This window comes from Canis aureus, chromosome 31 (genome assembly GCF_053574225.1).
Source record: "Canis aureus isolate CA01 chromosome 31, VMU_Caureus_v.1.0, whole genome shotgun sequence".
Classification (NCBI taxonomy): domain Eukaryota; kingdom Metazoa; phylum Chordata; class Mammalia; order Carnivora; family Canidae; genus Canis; species Canis aureus.
In genome coordinates, this window is record NC_135641.1 from 4793427 (window position 1) to 4817826 (window position 24400).

At 46.0% G+C, this 24400-nt stretch overlaps 2 protein-coding genes and 1 long non-coding RNA gene across 6 annotated transcripts in view; 1 reads left to right on the plus strand and 2 right to left on the minus strand.

The window, feature by feature from the left end:
* LOC144302276 (uncharacterized) overlaps positions 1 to 4238 on the plus strand; it is a 66214-nt gene extending 61976 nt beyond the window's left edge. For 2 of the 3 annotated variants that reach the window (XR_013369111.1, XR_013369114.1), the window contains exons 5-6: positions 462 to 648; positions 1043 to 4238. The gene's annotated coding sequence lies outside the window, so the exon portion shown is untranslated. The remainder of the gene's footprint in view (positions 1 to 461; positions 649 to 1042) is intronic. The other variant, XR_013369118.1, reaches the window with a different exon arrangement.
* Positions 1 to 6921, minus strand: part of OTULINL (OTU deubiquitinase with linear linkage specificity like) — a 26559-nt gene extending 19638 nt beyond the window's left edge. Inside the window, exon 1 of one of the 2 annotated variants that reach the window (XM_077879544.1) lies at positions 6770 to 6921. In XM_077879544.1, coding sequence (XP_077735670.1) covers positions 6770 to 6851 — 82 coding nt within the window. In that variant the 5' untranslated portion in view covers positions 6852 to 6921. Of the gene's footprint in view, positions 1 to 5771; positions 6083 to 6769 lie in introns of those variants that run through there. The other variant, XM_077879545.1, reaches the window with a different exon arrangement.
* A 4310-nt stretch (positions 6922 to 11231) lies between these two features.
* On the minus strand, positions 11232 to 24370 carry LOC144302280 (uncharacterized). The gene is made up of 4 exons (XR_013369124.1): positions 20521 to 24370; positions 17171 to 17271; positions 12040 to 12106; positions 11232 to 11821 (listed from the first exon to the last, which is right to left on the minus strand). It is a non-coding gene; the product is annotated as an uncharacterized LOC144302280 (long non-coding RNA).
* Between the last annotated feature and the right edge of the window lie 30 nt (positions 24371 to 24400).

Here is a 24400-nt window from a genome sequence, read left to right on the forward strand (position 1 = left end):
CAGACTGGACCATGAAGGAGCTACTCATGGAAGCCATACACAGTGGAGATGAAGTGGGAAGAGTCCATCCCAGTCCCAGAGAGCTACCTCTGAGCTCTGACATGAGGGAAATAAACTTGATTCACTTATTTGGGGTTGCTCCGTTATTACATCATACGTAATCTTAACAGCCTCTGTCTTGGTGCTCCCTTCTAACTTGGGATACGTATGTCAGAGACAGGGAGCCACCAGTGTTTTCTCTTCCCTTACACTCATGTAAATACAAAGGAGGAAATGAGAATGTGAAGTGGTCGCCCTAGTGGGATGGCTTCAAGGTAGAGAAATGTGCCAGCACCAGGGAATCAGGAACCCACAGTCTGGTCCTAGAGAGCTGAGCGACTCTGGACCTCAGCTTCCTATGAACAAACATGAGACCAGGCCCCTTCATCCACCAAAGGCCTCTTTATGTTCATTTGTTTCAGAGTTGTGTTGGAGGGGGAGTCACACTGGGGCACTGAGGCACAGAATTTTAAGTAGTTGTGAAACAACTGAAGTTCAACTACACTTAAAACATTACGCAAAACTTGCACCACAGGAAAGATGCTCTGAACACATACAGAAGTTACATGAGACCATCACGAATGCCAGCAACTACTCCAATCCTCCAAAGTAAGTACATGCCTGAGTCTACAGATCTATCCCAGCAGGGCTTTCCTGGAGGAGACCAGTTTCTAAAATCAGCAAGAATTTTTTTTTTTTTTTTTTAATTTAGGAGGAGCCTGGGAAGGAGGGAGAAGGAGAATTGTAACTTTGGAGGTTACAGGCTCCACATTTTAAACAAATCAATCGATGAGGCATAAATAGGAGAATACATTGGAATATTAAAACATGAAGAACAAGATAGCACCAGTCACCAAGCACTGGCTGTACAAGTCCCATATCATAACAGCCATTGAGCTTAACAAAAGTGAGTTTAGTAAATATTTAAAAACCAAAGACACTGTGGATAAAATTGATCTCATAAACTCTCTTTTGGTTCAAATGATTTTTCTCTCTAATTCAGATTGCAGGGGAAGGAATTGATCTGCCCAAGTCTTAATACCGATTCAGGCGCTAAACCGAGGGACCCAGCGTTTATAATTCCATTGGCTACAACTGCTTTTCAAGGTAAGTGGACAACTTCGTCCTTAGCTAGAACTCCAAGTTCATTTTTAAAATGCCAAGTAACATGCCAAAGAGCTGAACCATCTGCTGGCATCAGTGCCATCCTGCCCTTTATATCTAGATGGTGAGTGATTGTATGCAGCCCACGCCAGTGCTGGCTTCCCACCTCTTCCATTTCCCTTTCCTGTCAGCTGACCTGGTTCCTCCAAGGCATTTCAATCTGTCCTAATGACCTGGGACACATGACTTGGAGACACAAAGCCCTCAGTTTTCCTGTCACTGTAGACCTCGCGGGAAAGGTGAGGTCTTCCCGTCACAAGTCCACAAATATGCCCACGATGTACCATGCAAGAAGGAATTTATTCACTTCTCCTGAATTTGGGGGACTGAAGGCTCTGGCAACTCTCTGCCCTGGCTTAGGGGAGAGACACAAGCTGTTCAAAGACTACTACCTGAAGAGCTCCCACCCCGAGCAACCCCCCCACCCCAATCCATGAGGCCTGCACCCCCTGTGGCTAGCTGTCCCCAGCCCCGAGAGAGCAGGGAGCTGGACAGGAACACGAGAGGCCAGTATGCCCCTCTCTCTCTCTCTCTTTTATAAAAGGCTTTTATTTATTTATTTGAGAGAAAGAGAGAGAGGAGAAAGCACAAGCAATGGGGTAGGGGTGAGGAAGAGAGACAAGAGGACTCCCCACTGAGCAGGGAGCCCAATGCAGGGGGTTGGGGGCTCGATCCCAGCACCCCAGGGTCACGACCTGAGCCAAAAGCAGAGGCTCAACCACTGAGCCACCCAGGCGCCCCTGCTTCTCTTTTTTCCACGGTTAACCCTTGATGTTGAATGAGATCCCACTTCTCTAAATTGAAGGGGAGGGAGTCTCTTGAGAAACTAACTTCCAACTACATTACTTTTCCCTCTGCTAGAAGACTAACCCTAATGTTCATAAAAGCCAATTACAGAGCAAGCAGAGAGAGAGCTAATACAGTATTTTAAATCACTATATAGCTACCATCCAACAATCCCACAGACTCAAAGTCATTGATACATGGTTGAATCAACAATAAAACCTATGAAATTCTTAATTCAGAGATTCACGGCATGGCATTTTATGTGCGAGAGTTTCTGAGATTTTTGTTTATTACTTGAGAATCCCAGCAATGGAACTAAGAGACAATAGTCCTTAGTCTCCTGGAAATGCACATAAGCATTTTATCATCCTCTTATTTTAAACATGATGCCACCTGCCTCTTCTGGCTCCAATTAAATGAGAAAGTCATAAAATGGGGTATGACCAGAACAAAAGATTACTGGCGAAACCAGTGCATAAACAAAAAGTTTTCTCTGTTGATTCATTGTGAAATAACATTTACTTGTCTTCCACTAAGTTAATTACAAATCAATAAATGTGTATGAAACCTCCATTCTGAGAGCAAGTTTTTTTTTTAGATAACTGAACATTTACCAGGGGATTCAAGTGGACAAGAGGCAAAGGTCAAATACTCAGGCGCTATCACTCACTCACTCCTCTCCAGAAGACACAGGGGCTTTCATAGCTACAAAAAAGCAACCACGTATATTGGAAATTTTGGCTCAATCCTGATCATTTTTTCATAATCTCACTTCTTCTGTACCCCAGACCTGTGAGTTATGTGGAGCAACACTAGGGTATTAAAATGATAACCCAACTTTAACTGAGAAGAGCTGAAACGGAGGGAGGGAACCAGGAGACTAGAGTGCTCTCAATTATAACCCTGAACCGTGTTTCAGGAGACAAAAGAGGTGGATGATGAAGAGTCAGTTTTAGGTGGAGCCATGCTGCAGAGTTTGAATCCTGGCCACCACTTACTAGCTTGAAACTCTGAGCAAAATCCATAACCACTCGGAGCATCAGCGTGGTGGTTGTAAAGAGGACATAAGACTCTCCATGGGCAGTCTCCGTGGCCAACACCACGAGAAGAACCCAAATGCCCAGTTTCCGTCGCAAGGACGACAGTGGTGCTACAGGCCCAGGAGACAGCACCCACCCGCTCCAGGAAGCCAGGTGAAAGGTCATTTTCGAGTTCATAACTATGTCAATCAAGGATTTCTACTTGGCCAAAGCACCTGGTACCAACATTTACATTTCGTTTGGCATCGAATCTATCTCACAGAAACGTAAAAGTATCAAAGTGGGCCAAACAGGCTGGCAAAAAATACCAGCTATGGACCACTTGGTTTTAAACATTGTGTTGTGCTTTTAATTGAAGCGTTTGGGTTTTGCTTGTTTTTGTTCCTAAGCTCTCAAACTATCTTTTAAAGCTGGAAAATACTTCTCTTTAAGGTTACAACCAACACACAAAGAACCTCAGCTACTCACTCCTCTCCTCTTTGGGATGCATTGACCACTGCCAGCACCCCTCTCACCCATTGATCAGTTCCTTGAGGGCAGAGTCTCTGAAGGCACTGGTTCTAGAATGAGATCACAATTCATAGCACCCCTTTGCAGTCTGTGTTGAGGAGGAAATGTATGAGTCCCCACAATCCCCATCACTCTTCTTGCCATGGACCAGCTGCCTGGTTCTTAGCTGTCCTGATTTGCCCACTCTCCCTTTAAACACAGAAGTGCTCACCAGGTAAACTCACCTGTCAACCCATACCAAGTGTGGTACCTAGGATTGCCCAAGGGAATGGGGCAAAGACTGCATTGGGTGGACCAGAAACATCTGCTCTGTACATAAAGTCACCCTTGAACAGCTTTGGAATAATGTATTCCATAATATTGAGGAACACATCTTTTAATTAGTAAAAAAGTCTACATGGAAAGTGGGAAATCTTGCACAAGTTGTATGTGACTTGTTATCAACAAAATAGAGATAAAAATAACAATGAACTCATGATGAGTGCTTACTGTGGGCCAGGTATAGTTCTAAGCCCTTTCTATGGAATAGACAACAGAAAATTTAAAAAATACCGGGCAGGGCAACCCTGGTGGCGCAGCGGTTTGATGCCGCCTGCAGCCTGGGGTGTGATCCTGGAGACCCGGGATCGAGTCCCACATCGGGCTCCCTGCATGGAGCCTGCTTCTCCCTCTCCCTCTGCCTGTGTCTCTGCCTCTCTCTCTGTGTCTATGAATAAATAAATAAAATCTTAAAAAAAAAATAAAAAAATAAAAATAAAAATAAAATACTGGCCATTACCATTATTTCTAAACTTTCTGTTTAGCATTAGGCTCTTTTCCAAACAAAACTTTACTCAGACCAGGGGGATCCCTGGGTGGCTCAGCAGTTTAGCGCCTGCCTTCAGCATAGGGCATGATCCTGGAGTCCCGGGATCAAGTCCCACATCGGGCTCCCTGCATGGAGCCTGCTTCTCCCTCTGTCTCTGTCTCTCTCATGAATGAATTAAAAACAAACAAACAAACAAACAAACAAAAAAAAACTTTACTCAGAACAGTATGTAAAACAAGGAAGGCAAGGGGGTAAAAACAACACAAAACAAACAAACAAACAAAAAAAGCAGAGATGCTTTATATATAGTGGGAGGGAGGGGATGTGGCTGATGGGTCCCCCAGTCCACACTGGGCATTCCTGCCACCCCAGGCTAGCCCCTAGGGATAGCTACCCTGGCATCTTGGAGTTCCCCAGGGCATGGCTACAAACTTGCAGTCTTTTTGGTGAAGAAGCACAGCAGTCTGAACTAATCATAACAGTTAATGACTTAGAGGCTTGGCCAGAGGCAAAACAGGCCAAGAAAAATATGGGGCACACATGCCCTCCTCAAATGCCTGACTGCCAAAGGTATGTTGGGGATTTTGAGCTGCTCCTCCGGTGGGTGAGTCTTCCCGCTTCCTCTTTCTTCCCCAGTCTTGGGGCCTTGGAGCATTGCACCAAAGATCTTGGGTGCCACTTCCCTGCCTAATATTGCAATTCTGGCAGTCTTTCCCCTAATACTGTGCACAGATGTTTAGGTCATGATTCTCAATATCCAAACACTTAAAAAGAGTAGAAATGGATACCAGAAAATTCTTTCCATCCCTACCTGTTCTGTGGGCTGCTGTCCATTTGGTTTTTATTGTCAAGTGTGACTTGTTAGCACTTGCTATTTCCTCAGAAGTGAATCTTGCTTGGTCTCTCTTATCAAAAGAGGCATGGGTAAAAATAATTTGCTCCCACCCTAGTTTTGGCAAATGCTTTAAAACCTTTTCCCCCGAAACACTACCTGTAAAGAAGGGAAACTATGCTAAGTCCTCAGAGGTTACAGGTTATGTTTAAAAAAAAACAAAACAAAAACCAAAGTTTTCCATAACGTGATCCTTGAATCACATGTTTCCAGTGCTGCACACCAAGTGTGGTCCCCATAGGCTGGAGCTGAGGAAAGAATTCTCTCTGGGCTCACCCGTGTTGGCACACTTTGACTTAATGCATTGGAAAGAAAAATTCCTGGCCATTACATTAAGCTCCACCCTTCTGCCTCCCAACCACTTTCTGCTGCTGAGCCCCACCTCCACTTCCAGGTGGCTTTCCCTCCCCAAATAAGGCCAGGAGAGGAAAGAAAATCACATCATAGAAAGTTCAAATGAATACATCCAGACGAAATATTTAGCTAAGTCTATCATCATTCAAGGTGCAGAAAGGTTGAAAAATGAGTTCACCTTCCAAAGTTTTGAGGTCAATCATAGAATTCGAGGCTGGGAGGGGCCTTACAGATCAGATCCCCAAGGTCCTTATCCATGAGGATAGTGGCCGCGGCTTCTAGGCGCCCAGTGCCGGGCAGGGCGAGGTCTAGAACTCGCGTCCTGACTCCCAGAGCCGCCCTGTTTCCACCACACCCAACAGCTCAGGTGTGAAGCAAGAGTTCCTGCCGGGACCGAGAACCCCAATCAATAAGCAGCCCTGGCCCCTGCCAACTTCCCATAAACGCGGCAGGACCTTGGGCCCCAACTCTGCGTGTGAGCAGGCCCGCCGCCCGCACTCCGCAGCAGGCCCCTCCGCGGGGCGGGCACGTGCTCCACGCTGGGCAGCCGCTTCCTTCTCCTGCCCGGGGCCTGCGGCGGCGCGCGGGAGCCGGGGAGGGACGCGGGCGCCCGCCACGGCCACGGCCACGGCCACGGCCACCGCCACGGCCACCGCCACCGCCACGGCCCTCGAGCGCCGCCGCCCCGCTCCCCGCTCCCCGCTGACGTCTTCGCTCAAAAGTCCGTTTTCTCGGCCGGTCGGCAAGTCCTGCCCGCTGCGGAGGCGAGGGCCACCTCCTCCGCCAGCGAGCGCGAGACGCGTCAGCTGCCCCGCGCCCCGCGCCCCGCGCCCCGCCGACCGCAGCCCGGGCCCCACGAGGGCCGCCTCGGCCCCTCGGCCCTCGGCCCTCGGCCCTCGGCGGCAGGCCCGCCCCAGCGGCTGCCTCGTCCCCGCGCGCCCCGCCGCAGCGCGGCTCCCTGCCCGGGAAGCAGCCCCGACCCAAGCAGCTCTGCCCCGACCGCACGGCTCCTATTCGGAGGCGACGCGACGCGAGGCGAGGCGAGGCGAGGCGGGGCGGGGCGACACCCCCCAACCCGCACACCCCGGCCCGCGGGCCGCGCCGACTCCCGGGCGGAGGACAGCCCGCCCCGCCCCGCCCCGGCCCGGCCCGGCCCGCCCCCGGCCCGGGGCCCACCTGCGGCGGGGCCGCGAGGACCCTCTCGCTCCCGCGCCCGCGCCCGCGCCCGCGCCCGCGGGGGGCTTCTCCGCGCCGCCATGCAGGCCGCGCGCTGCGGACGGGCGCGGAGCCTCCCCGTCGGTCAGTCAGACACCGCGGCCGCCCGCCGGCGCCAGGAACCGCTTCCCCACGGCGGGGAGGCTCGGGAGGCGGGGAGCGGACGCCACGGGCCGCGCGGCGACCCCGGAGACCGCCGACTGACGCGCCGGGCAGCCAATGGGAGGCCGCGACGGGGAGGGGCGGGGCCGGGGGCGGGGCCTCGCGGGGCGGGGCCGGGCGGGGGCGGGGGCGGGGCCGGGGCGGGCGGGGCCTCGCGGGGCGGGGCCGGGGTCCGCAGGCTTCCGCGCGCTCTGCGGGGCGGGGGGCGGGGGCCGGGCTGCTGAGCTCCACGCCCGCTGCGCCGGGGACGGGCCGGGACTCCCACCCGGACGCTGCCCGTCAGCTCCCTGGCACTCTACGTCGGAAGCCCATCGAGTGGGAAGCAATAAACCTGGTGGGCGGGATGACCGGGGAGAAGGACCGGTCTCCATGGCGCGGGCTCAGAAGGATGCCCAGCCCCGGCCGGGACACTACGCCGCTGGTGGATCCGGACCGGGACTGTGGGAAGAAAGACTGTATCCAGATGTACCTGCCGGCCCAGGGCCTCCTTCTTCCAGGAGATTGGACAAGTTCTTTGATCTTGATTTTTCCCTGGGTCAACAGAACGGGGTTATACTTAGAAGTCATAGTTTACTTTAGGAGCTGGAATCTTTGCGTTATTGACAAAATTAACCCCCTGATAAAATTGTTGATCAAAAGGAAAAAATAAACAGCCCAACAATAAAAAGGCGCTGACAACAAGGTTCTTTTGCCCCTGATTTTCTATTCAGAAGAAAAAGGAAGAAAATGAAAGTCCTGGTGAACACTTCCTTCTTCTCCACCATATACTATTCCAGACTTGCATGCAACATGCTTGGACACCTCATAAAACAAATTCCAGACTAAAGAGGGATATGGAAAACACTGGAAGTTTAGGTGGCCCCGGTATAGTTAGGGTAATATCAAAGAATGGAATCACCTCTTTTTATGAATCTCGGAGCACAGGATCACAGGTCTTTGGCAACTCCGTAAAATTCCAAGAGCAACAGCAATTAATTTAATGCTAGGCATTTACTGACAGCTGACATCAGGCCAGGCACTTTGAGAATTCCTTTATGTATTACATTACATGTTATTTCACTTAATCCTCACACCTGCCCATGATGTAGGTAGGCACTGTCACTATCTCAGGTTTATAGGGAAAGTAAGGCTCAGTAAATGCTAATGCAGAAGTTGAAACAAGATCTGACTCTCCATCACCCCACCACTCTGCAACAACCCATGATTCACAAAATAAAAATGTTCCTAAACTCTGCTGCATGTTTAGAAAAAAATCCCTTTTATCCAAATCAAATTTGAATATAAGCGGGTAGTTTTCTGCAGCCATAAACCATGACTTGCGTGTAGTGAGTCATGTTACTCACACAAAGTAAATGGCATAAAATTGCTGTGCCTAATTAAACCTAAACAAGGTTATAAGCAATGATGAGTAAAATTGCCTATTCTAGAAGCTGAACATTTCTTGTGGTATAATAAAATGTACTGAAGTCCTTTAACCGCAAAACAAATTAGCCAGTACCTTGCACTCCTCCAACAAGATAATATTTATGAACACAGCTGTTTGGACTCAGCCTAAAATCCTTTCAAATAATTCATGGTCAGGATTTTGTGGTTTGCTGTAATGTTCATTGTTACTCCAAAAGTTGAGAGGGTGGCCTCTTAAAATAGTACTGTACTTACAGACGTAGACCTTGAAGCCAAACTGCCTGGCCTGGCTGCATACTAGTCACATGCCTCAGTTTCCTTAAGTATCAAATGGAGCTTCTAGGAGTACCTTCCCCATGGGGTTGTCATGGGGATGAAGTGATTAAATATGTCCAAAACCCTTAGATAAATGCTTGGCACATTGTAAACACTATATAAATATTAGCCAAAGGATGTGACTACACATAGAGTTTTGGGCTTTCTGGTCTACCTATGTGTAATTTACTGCATATATTAACAAAGCAAACCAAAAACTCCCCACAAATATTAAAACGTAACTCCCCATTCTTCCCCTTTCCTCGTCTCCAGCCCCTAACAACCATCACTCTACATTCTTTGACTACTTTCTGAATTTGACTACACTAGCTACCTCATGTAAGTGGAATCATAGAGTATTTTTCATTTAGTATAATACTATCTTTATGATTCATCCATGTTGTAGCACATGACAGAATTTTCTTCTTTTCAAGGCTGAATTATATTCCATTTTGTGTGTATATATCTCTGTATATATGTGTTTATGTGTATAGAGATATACACACATATACATATCTCACACTTTGTTTTTCCATTCGTTCATCAATGGACACTTGGGTTGCCCCATATTTTGGCTATTGTAAATAATGCTGCTATGAACATAGGTGTCCAAATAACTATTTCTGAGTTTCTACTTTCAATTCTTTTTGGGCATAAACCTAGAAGTAGAATTGCTGGATTATATGGTAACTCTGTGTTTAACTTTTTGAAGAACAGTCACATTATTTTTCATAGCAGAAAACACTCCCACCAACAGTGCATAGGATTCTAATTTCTCCATATCTTTGCCAACACGTCGTTTTCTATTTTTTTTAGTAACAGCCTTCCTAATGACTACGAGGTGATTAGGGATGTTGAGTATCTTTTTATGTGCTTGTTAGACATTTGTATATCTTCTTTGGAGAAATGTCATTTAAGTTCCTTGACTATTCATTGTCGTTGCAAACCTTATGCCATCATTGTTGATATCCACAAACATTAACATCTGAGAAACCCTTTATCTCTTTCTGCTTCCCTTTTGCATTGTATCTGAGCATATGCTTCTTCTTATTTACACAAAATCCCTGAATTACTATAAACATTTTTATTTCAAAATTAATAGGGTCAGTTTTCTTAACAGAGGAACTATGCAGAGGTTAGTAGGTGGTGGTGATGATGATGATGATGATGATGATGGCAGATCTTAATTGAGCACTCATGAAGTGCTCTGTTCAGTGTTTTTTATATATTAATTAATTCAACCCCTTATTTGAGATATATACTATTATTATTCCCATTGTACATATAAAGGAACTGAGTCACAGAGGGTTTAAAGTATCTAGCACTAAATCATTCAGCTAGTAAATGGCATTTGGCCTGGCATTTGAACCCAGCTTCCAGGGCCATATGGAAAGTATCCACTAAAAATAAAATCACTTCTCTGGAACTCAGTGATTTTCTGAAAGCCATATCTGATCTCCTTCCTGAATGAGCTGAGCCTCAGAGAACCACAGTCTATCCTGGGACATGCTACACCAGGTGAGATGCTCCATGTCCCCCATCACAGCATGAAAGTGAGTAAATGCTGTGAGGACAGACACTAGTGTGAGCCAAGGTCCAAGCTGTCTTTCATTGCATGAACCATGCTGAGAAATCCAGAGGGTGAAGGCAGTAATGGGGAAGCCAAGGTATGACGCTTAACCCAGGCAGAGAAGCCAAGAGAGTCCTGGAGGAAGGTGCCAACATGCAGGAGCAGAAGCAGAACTAAAGAGCCCTGAAGCTGTCCAGAGGGCACTGGCAGTGATCCTGTCATTCCCCCACTGGGGCCTTTAAGCTGTCCAAGCTGCGGCCTCCTCCTGTTAGTTTGCAAACTGACCCCCTACACAGAAGACAAAGAGAGAACAAGGAGAGAGAAGGAAGGAAGAAAGAATGAAGTGCTGCTCCAGCTTGGTAGGTGGCACTTTTAATAGGGCAAGGGAACTCACTTGTGAGGCTTGGGCAGCTACAAGATAATTAGATCTCCACACCCACCTGCCAAATCTTAAAAAATTTATAAAGAAACCTTAATTGGATTTAGTCATGAACATGGCCAGATGGCATCAACAACACCTTCCTCTCTCCAGTCTATGTCTTTGGAACAGCTCCCACTGTGGGACTGGTAGTTAGAAGGCATATTCCTAGGACTGGGGGTGGAGGGTGGGGGTTAGGAGCCTCCTCTTGCCCAGGTCAACCAGCAGTTATATTCTATTGATGACCTCCTCCAACAAATGATAAATTCAAAATGTGTCCTTTGGTCTGGGATTTTGTCCGCTGTGAAAATAATATCAATCAGCTAAATTACAATACTACCCCTATCAGTCATTTACACCTTAGTATCAATAAGCCTTGGATCTTTCTAAGAGTAAATATTGATAAGCAGAGTACCAAGAGAGCCTAAAAGCTGGCTAACGGGAATAAAGGAGGTCAGCTGAGAGCTGTAAAGGGAACTGAAAGACAAGAGAGTGGTGTGCGTGGAAAAGAACTTCACAATTCTGTGTAGGTCCAGACCAGAACTTAGCATTTCCTTATTTTTTTTTATTTTTAGCGAATTAGATGGCTTCACTTTTCTCCAAATATCTGGCACCTGTCCTGTTGCAGTCTCTATAGAGCCATGTTTGCTTACCACCTCTGGCCTTTTACCTAGGTAGTTGTACTACCTGGGTGGGCTTTCCCTCTTCCTCCCCCTGGCTGACTGGAGTGGTCTTTCCCAGCCCCGTTCAAGCCCGCTCTCCTAAGGGAAGCAATTCCAGACCACCCACGAAGAGTTAGCAACCCGGCTCCACCCTCCCGTGCATTCCTGCTGTTCCCACAGCACCCAGTGTGCTGGAAGCTACTTGTCGGAGTCCTCATCTCCCTCCATGCTTGGCTGTGAGTTTCCAAGGCCAGTGATGTTGATCCATGTCCTCTGAGTCTTCTGCTCAATGTCTGGTGGCCACTGAATAAGTGCTTGCAGAATACAGCGTACTGAAATCATGCCTATCTTCAAGGGCTCACCATCCAGTCGCCACTTCATCACCAGGCTCACAGAGTCTGCAGATACATTCCTTCTCTTTCTTCTCTTTCTCTACAAATAGGCTCTGAGAGCTCAGATGTCTTTGTTGATGAATTTGCCTTCTGAAAATGAGTGGGAAATATCAGAGAGGGAGACAGGAGAGACTCCTAACTCTGGGAAACGAACAAGGAATGGTGGAAAGGGAGGTGGGCGGGGGGGGGGGGGTGTGTGTGACTGGGTGATGGACACTGAGGGGGGCACTTGATGGGATGAGCACTGGGTGTTATGCTATATGTTGGCAAATTGAACTCCAATAATAATAATAAAAAAAAGAATTTGCCTTCTGATGATGCCACTTCCTCCTTCATGCCTTCTATGCTTGTTAAGATTGCAGGGACAACAGGAGCCTTGCCACATGAAAATACAAATGAAAAAAAATTCTCTGTATAATTTGAAGATTAAGCAAAAATATATGGAGAGCCACAATCTCTTATATGGAGAGCCACAGTCTCTCAGATTTTTTGGATACCTCACTGGGCTTACAGCTCTGATTAACCAACAAAGCATATTATTTTTTATATTTAGTTAAAGAGGAACAAACAAACTGTAGCCTTTGTGGCTTTTCTACCCCAACCCTATCCCATTTTTAGAAGTAAATCGAGGAGTAAGGAAGAGAATCAGACTGCTCTTTTGTTTTGACTCATTTATTTTTTCAGGATACCTGGGCAGACCACTCTGTTAGTTAACTGTGTTTCTAGCTTCAAATTTTGCTTCAGGGGTGACATCTAAGAAAGAACAGCTGGTGGAAGAGAGTAAATCTTAGAACCATCAAGATCAGGCTCCTCAGCATTGATCACTTGAACGATAATGGGAAATCACTTATCCTTTCTGCATCTCTGTTTTTTTTTTTTTTTTACTCTAAAAGGAATCGAATGTACTGGATGATTTCTCAGACTCCAACTAATCCTATAATTATGATTCTGAGATGAGCATTTCCTCCAACAGTTTGGTTTAAAAACCTGTGGTGTGGGGTGCCAGGGTGGCTCAGTCAGTTGGGTGTCTGCTTTCTGCTCAGGTCATGTTCCCAGGGATCATGATCCCAGGGTCATGGGATCAAGCTGCACATCAGGCTCCCTGCTGGGTGGGGATCCCTCTTCTCCCTCTTCCTCTGCCTGCTGCTCCCCCTGCTTGTGCTCTGTCAAATGGGTAAATAAAATCTTTAAAATATATACATACATACATAAAACGTGTGGTGCATCTAAATGATTATATATCAGACAGCAAAGAAAACTCATGGTGTCAAAAATATTGAATGACACTAGAAAGGCTTATTTGTTTCTTTTGGGCAAAGAAATGCTCTTTCCTCCTGGAGGGAATTGCTGTTTTGTGGATTAGAATTACAATGGGAACTCCTGCAGCCTTTATGTCACTATGAAGAAAAAGCCCTCCTGATACTGAGAAGAATACGGAGGAAGTAGAAATAAGAGATGGAGCTAGTACATTAAACTCTGCATTAAGACATACCCAAAGCAGTAATACTCCTGTGAGCCAAGAAACTCCCCTTCTTCCCCCTCACCCAAAGTTTTTAGTTTAAGCCTATTTAAGATAAGTTTCCCATCAGTTGCAAGTGAAATAATACTAAGATAGTGTACGCAGCCAAGTTTTGTAGAAAAAAATACTTACAGAAAAATATTGGAATAAACCCCAAAATACTAATAGTTGCTATCATGAGTAATAAGATTAGAGACTATTTTTATTTTCTTTTATATCCTTTTCAGTATTTTCTAAATTTTCCAAAATTATATATTACTGGTATAATTGTTAAATGGTATTTTAACACATGATCCCCTGAGAAACTGAGGAGATTTCTCTGTCATAAAGAATCTTGTTTCTTGTTTTGACCCTTTTTTCTGAGGTTGAGGTTTGGTACATTATTGATGTTTCTTTTTTTAAAAAAAGATTTTATTTATTTATTCATGAGAGACACACAGAGAGAGAGAAAGACAGAGACACAGGATGAGGGAGAAGCAGGCTCCATGCAGGGAGCCTGATGTGAGACTTGATCCCGGATCTCAAGATCACGCCCTGGGCTGAAGGCAGGTGCTCAACCACTGAGCCACCCAGGCATCCCTGATGTTTCTTATGTAATAGGTCATTGCTCAGGCCCTCAATTCTGTAACAGGTTGGGCAAACTTTCTGTAAAGGGCCAAATAGTAAATATTTGAGGCTTTGTGAGCTACAGACTCTTCATGGCAACCACTCAACTCTGCCATTGTGTCATGGGGGCAGCCCCAGACAACTCATAAATGAACCAGCATGGCTGTGTTCCAATAAAACTTTATTTGGGAACACTGAAACTCACATGTTATATAATGTTCACAGGTCACAAAATACGACACTGCTTTTTATTACTTTTCAACTTTTTTTTGAGAGAGAAAGAGAGAATGGGCACATGTGAGCAGGGGCATGGGGGAGGGCAGAGCAAGAGGGAGAGAGAATCTCAAGCAGACGTCCTGCTGAGGGTGGAACCCCACACAGGGCTCCAATTCACAACCCTAAGATCATGACCTGAGCCAGAATCAAGAGTTGGAGGCTTAACCCACTGAGCCACTCAGGAACCCCATTTTCAACCATTTATAAATGTAAGAACCACTCTCAACTCACAGACCTTACAAGGGCATGTGCCAGGCCACATCTCGTCTGTGGGATGTAGCTTGCTGATTCCCTGCTCTATAATATTGGTATTTCTGTCATCTCACGACTTTTGCTGCAATTTGAGTTTCTGTGACCTTCCAGATTGTGTTTCCATTAGAAATGATAACCCTGCAATGTCTGGCATAGTTTTTCAGCAAGCCTCATGGGCTTGGGAATTGATAATGATGTCTGTGTCTCAGTGGCCATTTATGTTCTTCCCTTTTACTGAGATGCTTAGCGGAGTCTTCTTGCTTTCTCATCCTATGCTAGGGGCAGCACTCCCTCTCCTCTGCTCATGAAAGCAGCCATGTGGTAGTTTTGGAGTTGTCAAGCCCTATTTTGGAATCTGAGCTTGAAGCTGACAGAACTTTAAAGGATCCTTTTGCTGCCAGATTGGCTTTCTACCCCACAAAAATCCCTAAGTTTATGTCAAAAATATTAAGTAATGACCAGCCAATGGCAATTTAAATTTTTAAAAGAATATTCCACTTTGTGAACATTTATTAAGTTTCATTTTAAGAAGGAAAGGAAAAGTAAATGGGTTTATGTTGATTGCTATCTTGGTGTGTCAGTTAAGAATATTTCCAGTGATGACTAACAAGACACTTAAGTTACAGTAGATAAAATGAGTAAGAGTGTCAGGTCACAGGAAGTCCAGAGGCAGGCATTGTTGTGTTGGTTCCGATTCTCAATGCTATGACTCTTGTGGTCCTTCTAACATGAAAGGTATTGAAGCCCTGAGCCTTGTTCAAATTCAGGGAAAGAGGAAGGGGAAGAGGCAGCACCAGCTAGGTGTATCCTGCCCAGAGGCCCCCAGCAGACAACTGCTTAAGTGACATTGTATAAAATGTTGTCAAACAACCACTCTGACTTCTGGGGAAGCTGGAAAAGTATGATTTAGCTTTTCCAGTTTCTATACTATGGTGGGCTGGGGGGTAAGGGGGAAGACGGCATAAGAGATGGCAGTTAGGAAGAGCATAACATATATGTTATGTTGACATGTGTTAAGATGGCATCATATATATACGGTGCTGAAAATAATTCCCAGTGGCAGGCAAAGCTATTTCACCCTACACCAGTGGCACAGGCCACTCAAGGAAGCATGGTCTTCAAGTGTCCCATGCATTGTTCTCCCCTGCACCTAGCACAGTCCAATCACTCAACGAGTATTAGTAGAATGAATGAATGGAGGAGCCAATGATAAGAGTTCTTGGAAACTCATCGTTGGTTTAATCTATCCTCTTTTGGACAACACACCAACAAAGAATCCTTCCGTTCACTCATGCCCTGCAATCTTCAGCCATGGTTCAAAGCTGCGCCATATGACAGAAGGCCCTTACGCACAGCTCTGCCAGCTGTCTCTGCCCACAATTCAAACCCGGATGAAAGTCTACCTGTTCATGGACAAAGTGGGAGGAGCGCACAGCTTCTACCCTCTTGCCTGGTTCAAAATGGAACTTATTCACGGCTACGTAGAGCCAGAAATCACGGGACGTATTAAGATAAAGAACATAAGGATGGCGGCGAGGCGGCACAGAGGTGGCACTGCAAACCTTTATTCAACTCTTCTTCCTATGTTCCAGACACTGTGCTGGGGATTTTACATGATTATTCACACTTCACTGATGAGTGAGAGGAAACCCGCACAATTAAGTGCAAGCCTTTTGAGAAACATCAAAAAATGAGATTTTAAAAAAAGAAAAAATTAGATTACCAAAAGCCAAAAACTGGTAGACAGTGGTTAACACTTCTACTCTAAAGTCACCAGAAGAATTAAAAAAGAATGACACAGAAAATCAAAGCAGAAATACCAGTAGGCAAAAAGTTGCTTCACACTTTTGGAGGAGAGAAGCTGGCTGGAGAAGGGATAACTAAACAGAGAAGGGTTCCTCCTAAATGCCCGCTATAGAGAAAACCAACAAGAATAGCTAATAATAATCTTATTAGTGTGTATCAACTGGTTATTATATTTCTGTCACTTCCTAATTCTTTATGTGTATCATTTCATTTAATCATCACCAAAACCTCACAAAGTGGGTGAGATTATTATTCTACTTTTACAGATGAGGAAGCTAAGTCACAGAGCTATAACAAGATGCTTTGGAATTGGAACAATCAGGGACACCTGGGTGGCTTAGCAGTTGAGCATCTGCCTTTGGCTCAGGGCGTGATCCCAGGGTCCTGGGATCGAGTCCCACATTGGGCTCCCTGCATGGAGCTTGCTTCTCCCTCTGCCTATATCTCTGCCTCTCTCTCTCTCTCTCTCTCTCTGTCATGAATAGATAAATAAAATCTTAAAAAAAAAAGAAATGTGCGAAATTGGAACAATCAAGAGAAATAAGAAAGAATTCTCAGAAATTAGAAATGTGATAATCCATATAAAATACTCAACGAAGCCTGGCCCATAGTAAACATCTAATGAATGATTATTTTGGACCATTTACTTTCTGGTTCTACTTTGCTTTTCCATTATTGTTTTGTGATCTATACCTAGTTCATGCCAGAACACCATTTTATAATATAAGCTCTTATTGGATAGAAGGTGAGATTTCAGAACCTTGGATTATATCACAAACTCTAATCTGGATCCCTCCTTTGAAGGGATGGACACTGAAGTGAAGAGAGGCAAATCAATTTTCCTTAGGTCATACACTTATGTATGGAGCTCTGGTCCTCTGGCTCCCAAGTTGATGGTCCTCCATCTGTTTTTAATTGGTTCAGCATTACAGTGGACACTGGGGCAGGTAGGCTGAGCTCCTTCTTTCAGGAATGCCCACCTGTTTTAAACAGGACACCCATCGCAAGGCCATTAGAGCTCTGTCATCTCTTCTGCTCAAGAAGGGGCCAGTGACCAACACGAAGCCGACTGAAGCTTTCCCTAGGTTTGGAATATGGACATTAGAATAAATAAGACACTTTTCACTAGGGCTAGTATACAAAAGGGGAAAAATTTTTTTCCTTCACTCACGTTCTCTGGCTGGGGTCCTGTAAATTAGGCAAAAGGCACATTTACATGAGAGAAACAAACATATTTGTTCACATATGCATTGCAAACACACATGGGAGCACCCAGTGATGAGTAACCCAAGGAGGTGGGAGAATTTGGGCTCATATACCATCTGAGGGTAAACGAAGGGGAAGGAGCTTGGGACTTCTGGGCAAAGGAGGCAGTTATGGAAAGGTGACTAGGAAAAGTATGGCCAAAAAAAGGTGGTTTAATAAGGTTTGTTATTCAGATTTAAGTTGGCACCTTCTTCACTGTGTTGTTAAGATCCACCTCCTCCTGGTACAGGAGAGGGCTACATCTTGACAAATAGAAATTTCCTTTATAAATGTAAATTTCCTTTACAAAAGGATAAGTTGTACCCTGTTTTTAGAGCTTTTCCTGTAGCTGCTGACTCTCAATGATCTCTAACTCAAAACAATCCATATGCCAAAGAGGCATATTTTGGGGTGGCATATTCTGGTACCTTCATTTGTTAGGATCTGTGACAAGGGTCGACTTATATAACCAGCTTTCTATTTTTAAAAGTAGGCCCGGGGATCTCTGGGTGGCTCAGTCGTTGAGCATCTGCCTTTGGCTCAGGGCGTGATCCCAGGGTTCCAGGATGGAGTCCCACATCGGGCTCCCCGAGGGAGTCTGCTTCTCCCTCTGCCTGTGTCTCTGCCTCTCTCTTTCTCTCTCTCTGTGTCTCTCATGAATAAAATCTATAATAAATAAATAAACAAATAAATAAATCCATACATACTTACTGTTAATATACATAGTAAATGGCATAGTACAATATATACATAGTGAATACATACATAGTGTTAAAAAGAATCATAGACCCAAAATAGAGTCACTTGTGTTAGGCCATGTTATGAAACTGGGGCTTAATACCTAATTACAGTTTCAACCTCCCCCAGAAATAGTTTTCACTGGTCAGCCAGGAATTTTCTGGCCAGCACCAATAAGCTAACCTGTCACATGGGCCCTTTCTATCCCCCAAAGGAAGATGAGGTAATCCATGTAATAAGACCCTTTGTCCCCAAAGGAAGGTGACCTCACCCAAAATAATCCTTTTTCTGTTTATGACTTCCTTGTTCTGACTTTTCCTTTCTGCAGCTCTCTGGGGTTCCCTGTTACCTGCTAGATAAGATGGTGCCTGATTCACAGGATGAACATAAAATCATTAGATCTCCAAATTTACTTAGTTAAATTTGTTTTTTTAACAACAGAAAAAAATGTATATGTATATACAACCATATGTACTACTATTTTATATATGTAGGGAATATGTAAATTTCGGGGGCACCTGGCTGGCTCAGTTGGTAGAGCACTTGACTCTTGATCTCAGGGTCATGAGTTCAAGCCCCATGCTGGGTGTGGAGTGGAGCCTACTTAAAACAACAACAACAACAACAACAACAGGGATGTCTGGAGGGTTCAACAGTTGAGCACCTGTCTTGGCTCAGGGCATGATCCTGGGGTCCGGGGTCAAGTCTCACAATGGGCTCATACGAGGAGCCTGCTTCTCCCTCTGCCTATGTCTCTGCCTCTCTCTCTGTGTCTCTCATGAATAAATAAGTAAAAAAAATTCTTTAAAGAAAAAACAAACCCATATATATGTTATTTGTGTGTGTGCACACACACACAGACATATATATGCATCTCAAAAATTATGTATTTTGGAAAAATAAAACATAACATAGTCCCTAAGAAACCAGAAGTGTGAGTTGTATCCGGACCTTCAAAATAAATCAATTATCTTATTGCATTAAAAGGAGTAGCACATAAACACAAGAAACAAAGTATGTATGCCTCCTTCAAACACAAGTCTCCGTGAATACAGAGAAAGTCCATGCTATGGCAGGAAGAAAAGCAAGAAAAAAGAGTTTTTATTAAAAGCAGTCTCTCTGCAACAGTACAATGCAAGGGGAGGTCTTTACCATGATAGTGAGGCTAATGGGGTGGCAGGCCATGAGCTGGCAAGACCCAGGTTCTGGCCCCAAGCCCTTTAGCACATCATGTTCAAGGGTAGGGCTGAGATCTCAGTACATAAAATTTTAAGCATCTTAAAAATAATAGCCATGAATATGTGTGCATGAATTTGTGCCAGAGAAAAATAAAGAGTTTCCATTTTTCAGGAACTTGATATTCTCAGGCCTTCTTTTCTTGCTGCATGCAGTCTTGGGACTGACTCCCTAACACTTTCTCTCTGATCTTGGCCCTCCAAAGTCTTGCCGATAATGCATGGGATAATTGTCATGCTATCAATTCTGCCAGAAGGCCAAGAGAATATTCTTGAGTTCGGTGAACCACCAGAAAGGATTGCTGCTTGCCTTGCTGCCCAGGCTGAACTTCAGAACCATGAGGGGGATAATTTGGGAACCCTCTGGTCTAGATCACCATCTCTAACCACACAGGAGGAGCTCTATGCCCAGGAGACCATATGAAGAGGACAAAAAGACCTGAACAAGAAATGAGGACCCACAGCATGCATTATTGCCTGTACTCTAATATGTAAGTGAGGACCTCATGGTTGTGGGTGAGAGAATCCCAATCAGAACTCGCGTGTGTTAAAAAAGGGAATTTATTCCCTCTATCAACGAGGAAGCCTGCCCGAGGGATAGCTCTGGATCCAAGCATAACTATTTCCCAACATTTGGACAATCTTGTGTCATTATTCTTTGTCTCTGTCTCTCCACATCTGGCCTCATGTGGTCTTTAGCACACACAGTCTCCAAAGAAGGGTCTTTTTTTCCCAGCAGCCATGAAAATCCTAGGGAATGGGTTGTGGGTCCACAGGAGACACCCCCCACACCCACCCACATACGCACACACACTCTCCTGAGACAATCACTGCATGCATCACTGCATGGGGCGATCCTGGATCCCCAGCGCAGGGGAGGGATGGTGGGGGCTGTGGATTTATCAACCTCACCAGGTTGGAGATTCAATAGTTCCCAGCTGGATAGGCCCACCTGTTTACCAAAGAAGGAGCAAGGAATCATGGACAGGCAAAAACTACAAAAATATATGTTCCTAAAATATATCTATATAACTTAAGCTTAATGATGACTTAACCATAATTACATATTGAGCAGAGTGTCATGCTTGTATTAAGTAATTATCACTGCTTACCGGGGAGTCTGAAATCCGTTGCCAGGAACAAGCCTTTATCCTGAGCTCTTCACATTTTCCCCTTTTGTCATTCTAATCCTGCAGGCTTTGCTAGTGCCTGGTTCATTCTCCCGAAAGCATAATCCAGGCCATTCACTGAGCTCTCTACTACTAATGCTGAGGCCTGATATTTCTCGGTCCCTCTGCCTGCAGTTGCTTAAAGTACCTAGTGGAGTTTCATTAACTGCATTCCCCTAGGTCTTGCTCTATTCTCGTGAGCTTTCACAGAGAAACCAGCAGATGCTGGGATACGGGAAAGTTGGCTTTTCTTCAAAGATTTTATTTTTATTTATTCATTTATTTTTGGGATTGAGGTCACTGCTTTTCTTCTAAGGCAAGTCAATCTTGTGATTTCTCCTTTTTGTTCTTGGATCCATTATGGCAGATTTCCAGTGGTGGCCGCAGAGGGCCTCCGCTCCCAGGGCCATTCCTCAATGCCACCTCACCACCCTCTGCCGAAGGTCCGAGGGTCTTAGCTCTCTTCTTGAATCTGAGTGGCTTGTGACTTTGTTGACAACACAGTGCTGTGGAAGTGACACTGTATGACTTGCTAGGCTGTCAAAAAAGGTGATGTGGCTTGCCTCTTTCTCTGGAATATTTGTGCCTGGATAGCTGAGCCACCCTGTACGCGGTATGAGCAGCTGTGCTCCACGCCAGGAGGAAGTCCTGGCACATGTAGAGGCTGCCCTGTGAGCATTCTGGTCTGTAGGCCTCAGGTCTGTGCTGCTCCCAGCCTGTGCCACGTGTCACAATGAACGTGCCTGGAGTTGATGTCAGTCCCAACTGTCAAGCTACCTCCACCTGTGAACCTTTTCGACTGAGGCCTCCATACATCTTGGAGGGGAGAAAGATCCCTGCTGTGCTCTTTCTAAATTCCTGGCTCACGAAATCCATGCACATAATGAAATGGTGGAGCGTTAAATCACCCAGTTTGGGGGAAGTATGTTAGGCAGGAGTGGTAATTGTACCACCAGACAAACCCTCTAAGGGCAGACTAAGAACTTAATAGCACCCTAGAATTGTTCCATGGCTCTGCCACATCCCAAAGGAATCCTTGTGGAGAAGGGACATGGATTGGGAGTGTGTGGGACACCGCATCTCGGGGCTCTGAATGTCATCTCATTCTACATGCAAAGGAACAGGCAGTGACCTTTGAAGCTAAGTCCAGAAGAACTAGTTAAAGGTGTGCTGCCAACACTGACAGCCTTAAAAAAAGACAAACTTTTGAGATATGAATCACTTTTTATAAAAATGATGAATATAAACAATATAGGTGAGAGTGTGTGTGTCTTTTGCAGTGTAGTAGCCCAGATGACAATAGTCCTTTCTTTAGGGCGCATAGTGTAGCCTAGTGATCTAAATAAGATGTCAGCCCAGGTGGGCTGGAATAGCGTCAAGTAGAGGCAGGTGCATTTCACTAAAGCCTTCATCAAAGGACAACTAGAAAGCTCATGAAGCACCTTTGTCCATGCTTCCATTTCAATATGTTCAAGAGCCACTTTTAGGTAACCCTTTAGGCCTGAAGCTGCCTGGGCCAGAGTCACAAGTTTGCTCTTTATGCAGGCTGTTCGAGTTCCTGGGGCCCAAGGTGAGAAATAAAACTCATGCACCACAGGTTGACTGTCTCTGAAATGCATGTATCAGCTCATGAAACAGGCTGATCAGGAAGGCCTTGATGCACGGGAACCACATTAGCTTCATTGATAGGTCCCGAGACCCTGTTTTCATCCTGGACTCTCTCTGCCACTGGGGCAAACCACTTAGCCTTCCTGAGTCCCAAGGTTTCATCTGGAACAGAGGGATCCCTGTAACACTGGTCTTGCTAGCGTGCTAGCAGGATGGAGTGAGGTGCTGCATGTAAGGGATTGAAAGGTGCCCTGGCGCATGGCAAGCATTCAGTGATGTGGCTATAATCCCAGGAGGTGACGTGCCGACCGTATGGCCGAGATACCCATGTCCTCATACCAATTGCGGGAACGTCATGGAAAAGAGAGGTAGGATCCATAGCATTTGGGTATCATTAGTAGCTAGGAGAACTTGGACACTTACCCTCTTTATTGCCTCGGTTTCTAACTCTGCAAAATGGGGATGACAGCAGTAGCTACCCATGGCGTTGCTGGGGGTTAGCTTAAGGAAAGCCTGAAGCCCACGCCAGGCGTGTAACCATCACCCAGTGTTAGCTGTTTTTACTATGACCAGTCTGATGTTTTACATTTTGAAGATTTTCCTGACTGTTCATAGTTCAGATTTTGCTGTTCAATCTAAAGGAACTGGCTTACATTTAAGACCATAGATAAGGGTCAGGAGGGTGTGGCTCCAGCTTCCATCCTATACGGGTTTGAGGTTACAAGGCTCCAGAAACACTGCGTGTTCTCCCAGATGCTGTCTCTAAAACCTGTATGCACCTGTTCTGGATTCCACAGGCAGCAAGTTTGCCTTTATTTGCCTCACAGCTCGTGAAGCTATGGCCCTGGTCCCAAACAGCTGCCCTTTGCTACCAGAGCAGCTTGGGCAAACAGAAGAGGTGGGTGGGTGGGTTAGGAAAGGGCCCTAATTACCCCCCATTAAACACAGGGTGCCGATGAAGGGCCTGGAGCCAGGTTTACAGCCGAGGGAGGAGTGCCTGTCGCTGGAGTCTGCCTAGGCAGGGCCCACAGGAAACCAGGGAGGAGCTGGGTTTACCACACCAGGCACACCATTGGCTCTAACTGGTTTGCTCTGAAGCAAAGTCTCAGAAAACATTTCAGCAAAGAGAAGAAAGGCATGCATCGTAGAATATGTCTGTCCCCTTGCTGGGTATCCTTAACGGTTAAGCATGAAGACTTTTCTTTCCTTTTCATCCTTCAAAAAAAATAATGGGCAGCTGTCAGTTGAAGTACTCTCTTTGGGGTTGATTCACTCTCCTTGGAGGTAAACACTAAGGTGATCTGAAGTTCTAGTCTCCACAGGGCTGTTTCTTCTAGGAGGTTCTTTTTCTTTCTCTCTTTCAAGTGGCGGGTTTGAGGAAGCTACAGGTGACCAACGGGTACCACTTTGTCCATGTTGTCCCGTGTCCCCTCTGCAGGGTGGGTGGCTTAATGCTGGCTAGCTTAATGCCTTCATGTCTAGACCTGCCCGGTGTTTGGAGTGGTCCTGGTGTGCAATGCCCATGGTCCTGGTCCCTGCCTCTTGCCCTGCATTTTGGGGCCTCCTGTCCTGCTTGCTTGCTGGCCCACTGCTGCTCTGCTCAGCCCCTGTGTCCTCCCTCGTGACAAGCAGGAATGCCTATGGTGACATCTGGTTTGTGGCACTGCTGGAGACCCTACATCTTCCACCCTCCTAGCACCGCCCTTTCTGTTCCATGTTGAATGTGGCATGAAGTGGGGCACTGGCCTAGGTGGGTCTGGCTTCCCCTCAACCAGACCTGCAGGAGTGGGGATGTGCAGCCACACCTCAGCCTGGCGAGGCACCGAGCTCAGCCATTCCTAATTTGGCCAGATGGATATTGGCTGTGGCCTGACGGCCCCCTCCCCCTGGCTTCCCCTCTGAGAGGTGGTCAGGCTGCGCCTGTGGAAGCCGGGCCCTTCCTCCGGGCCCTTCCTCCAGCATTCTGCTCAAGGATTTCCTGCTCTGCTTTTCTTTCCTGCCTTGATGTTTCTCCTTGTCCTCAAGCCCATTGGATTCTGATCCTCAGAAGCAGTGAAGTCCCCCCCAGTCTGTTGAGACTCCCATTTGGGCCTCAGGGATGTTTTTTCCTCTAGGAGGAAAGGCTGCCAGAAAGAGGGGGAGAAGGTGGAGGCTGGGGTGGGGGTGAGGGGAGGAGGACACGGAGAAACAACCCAGGGGACTGAGAGGAAAATTC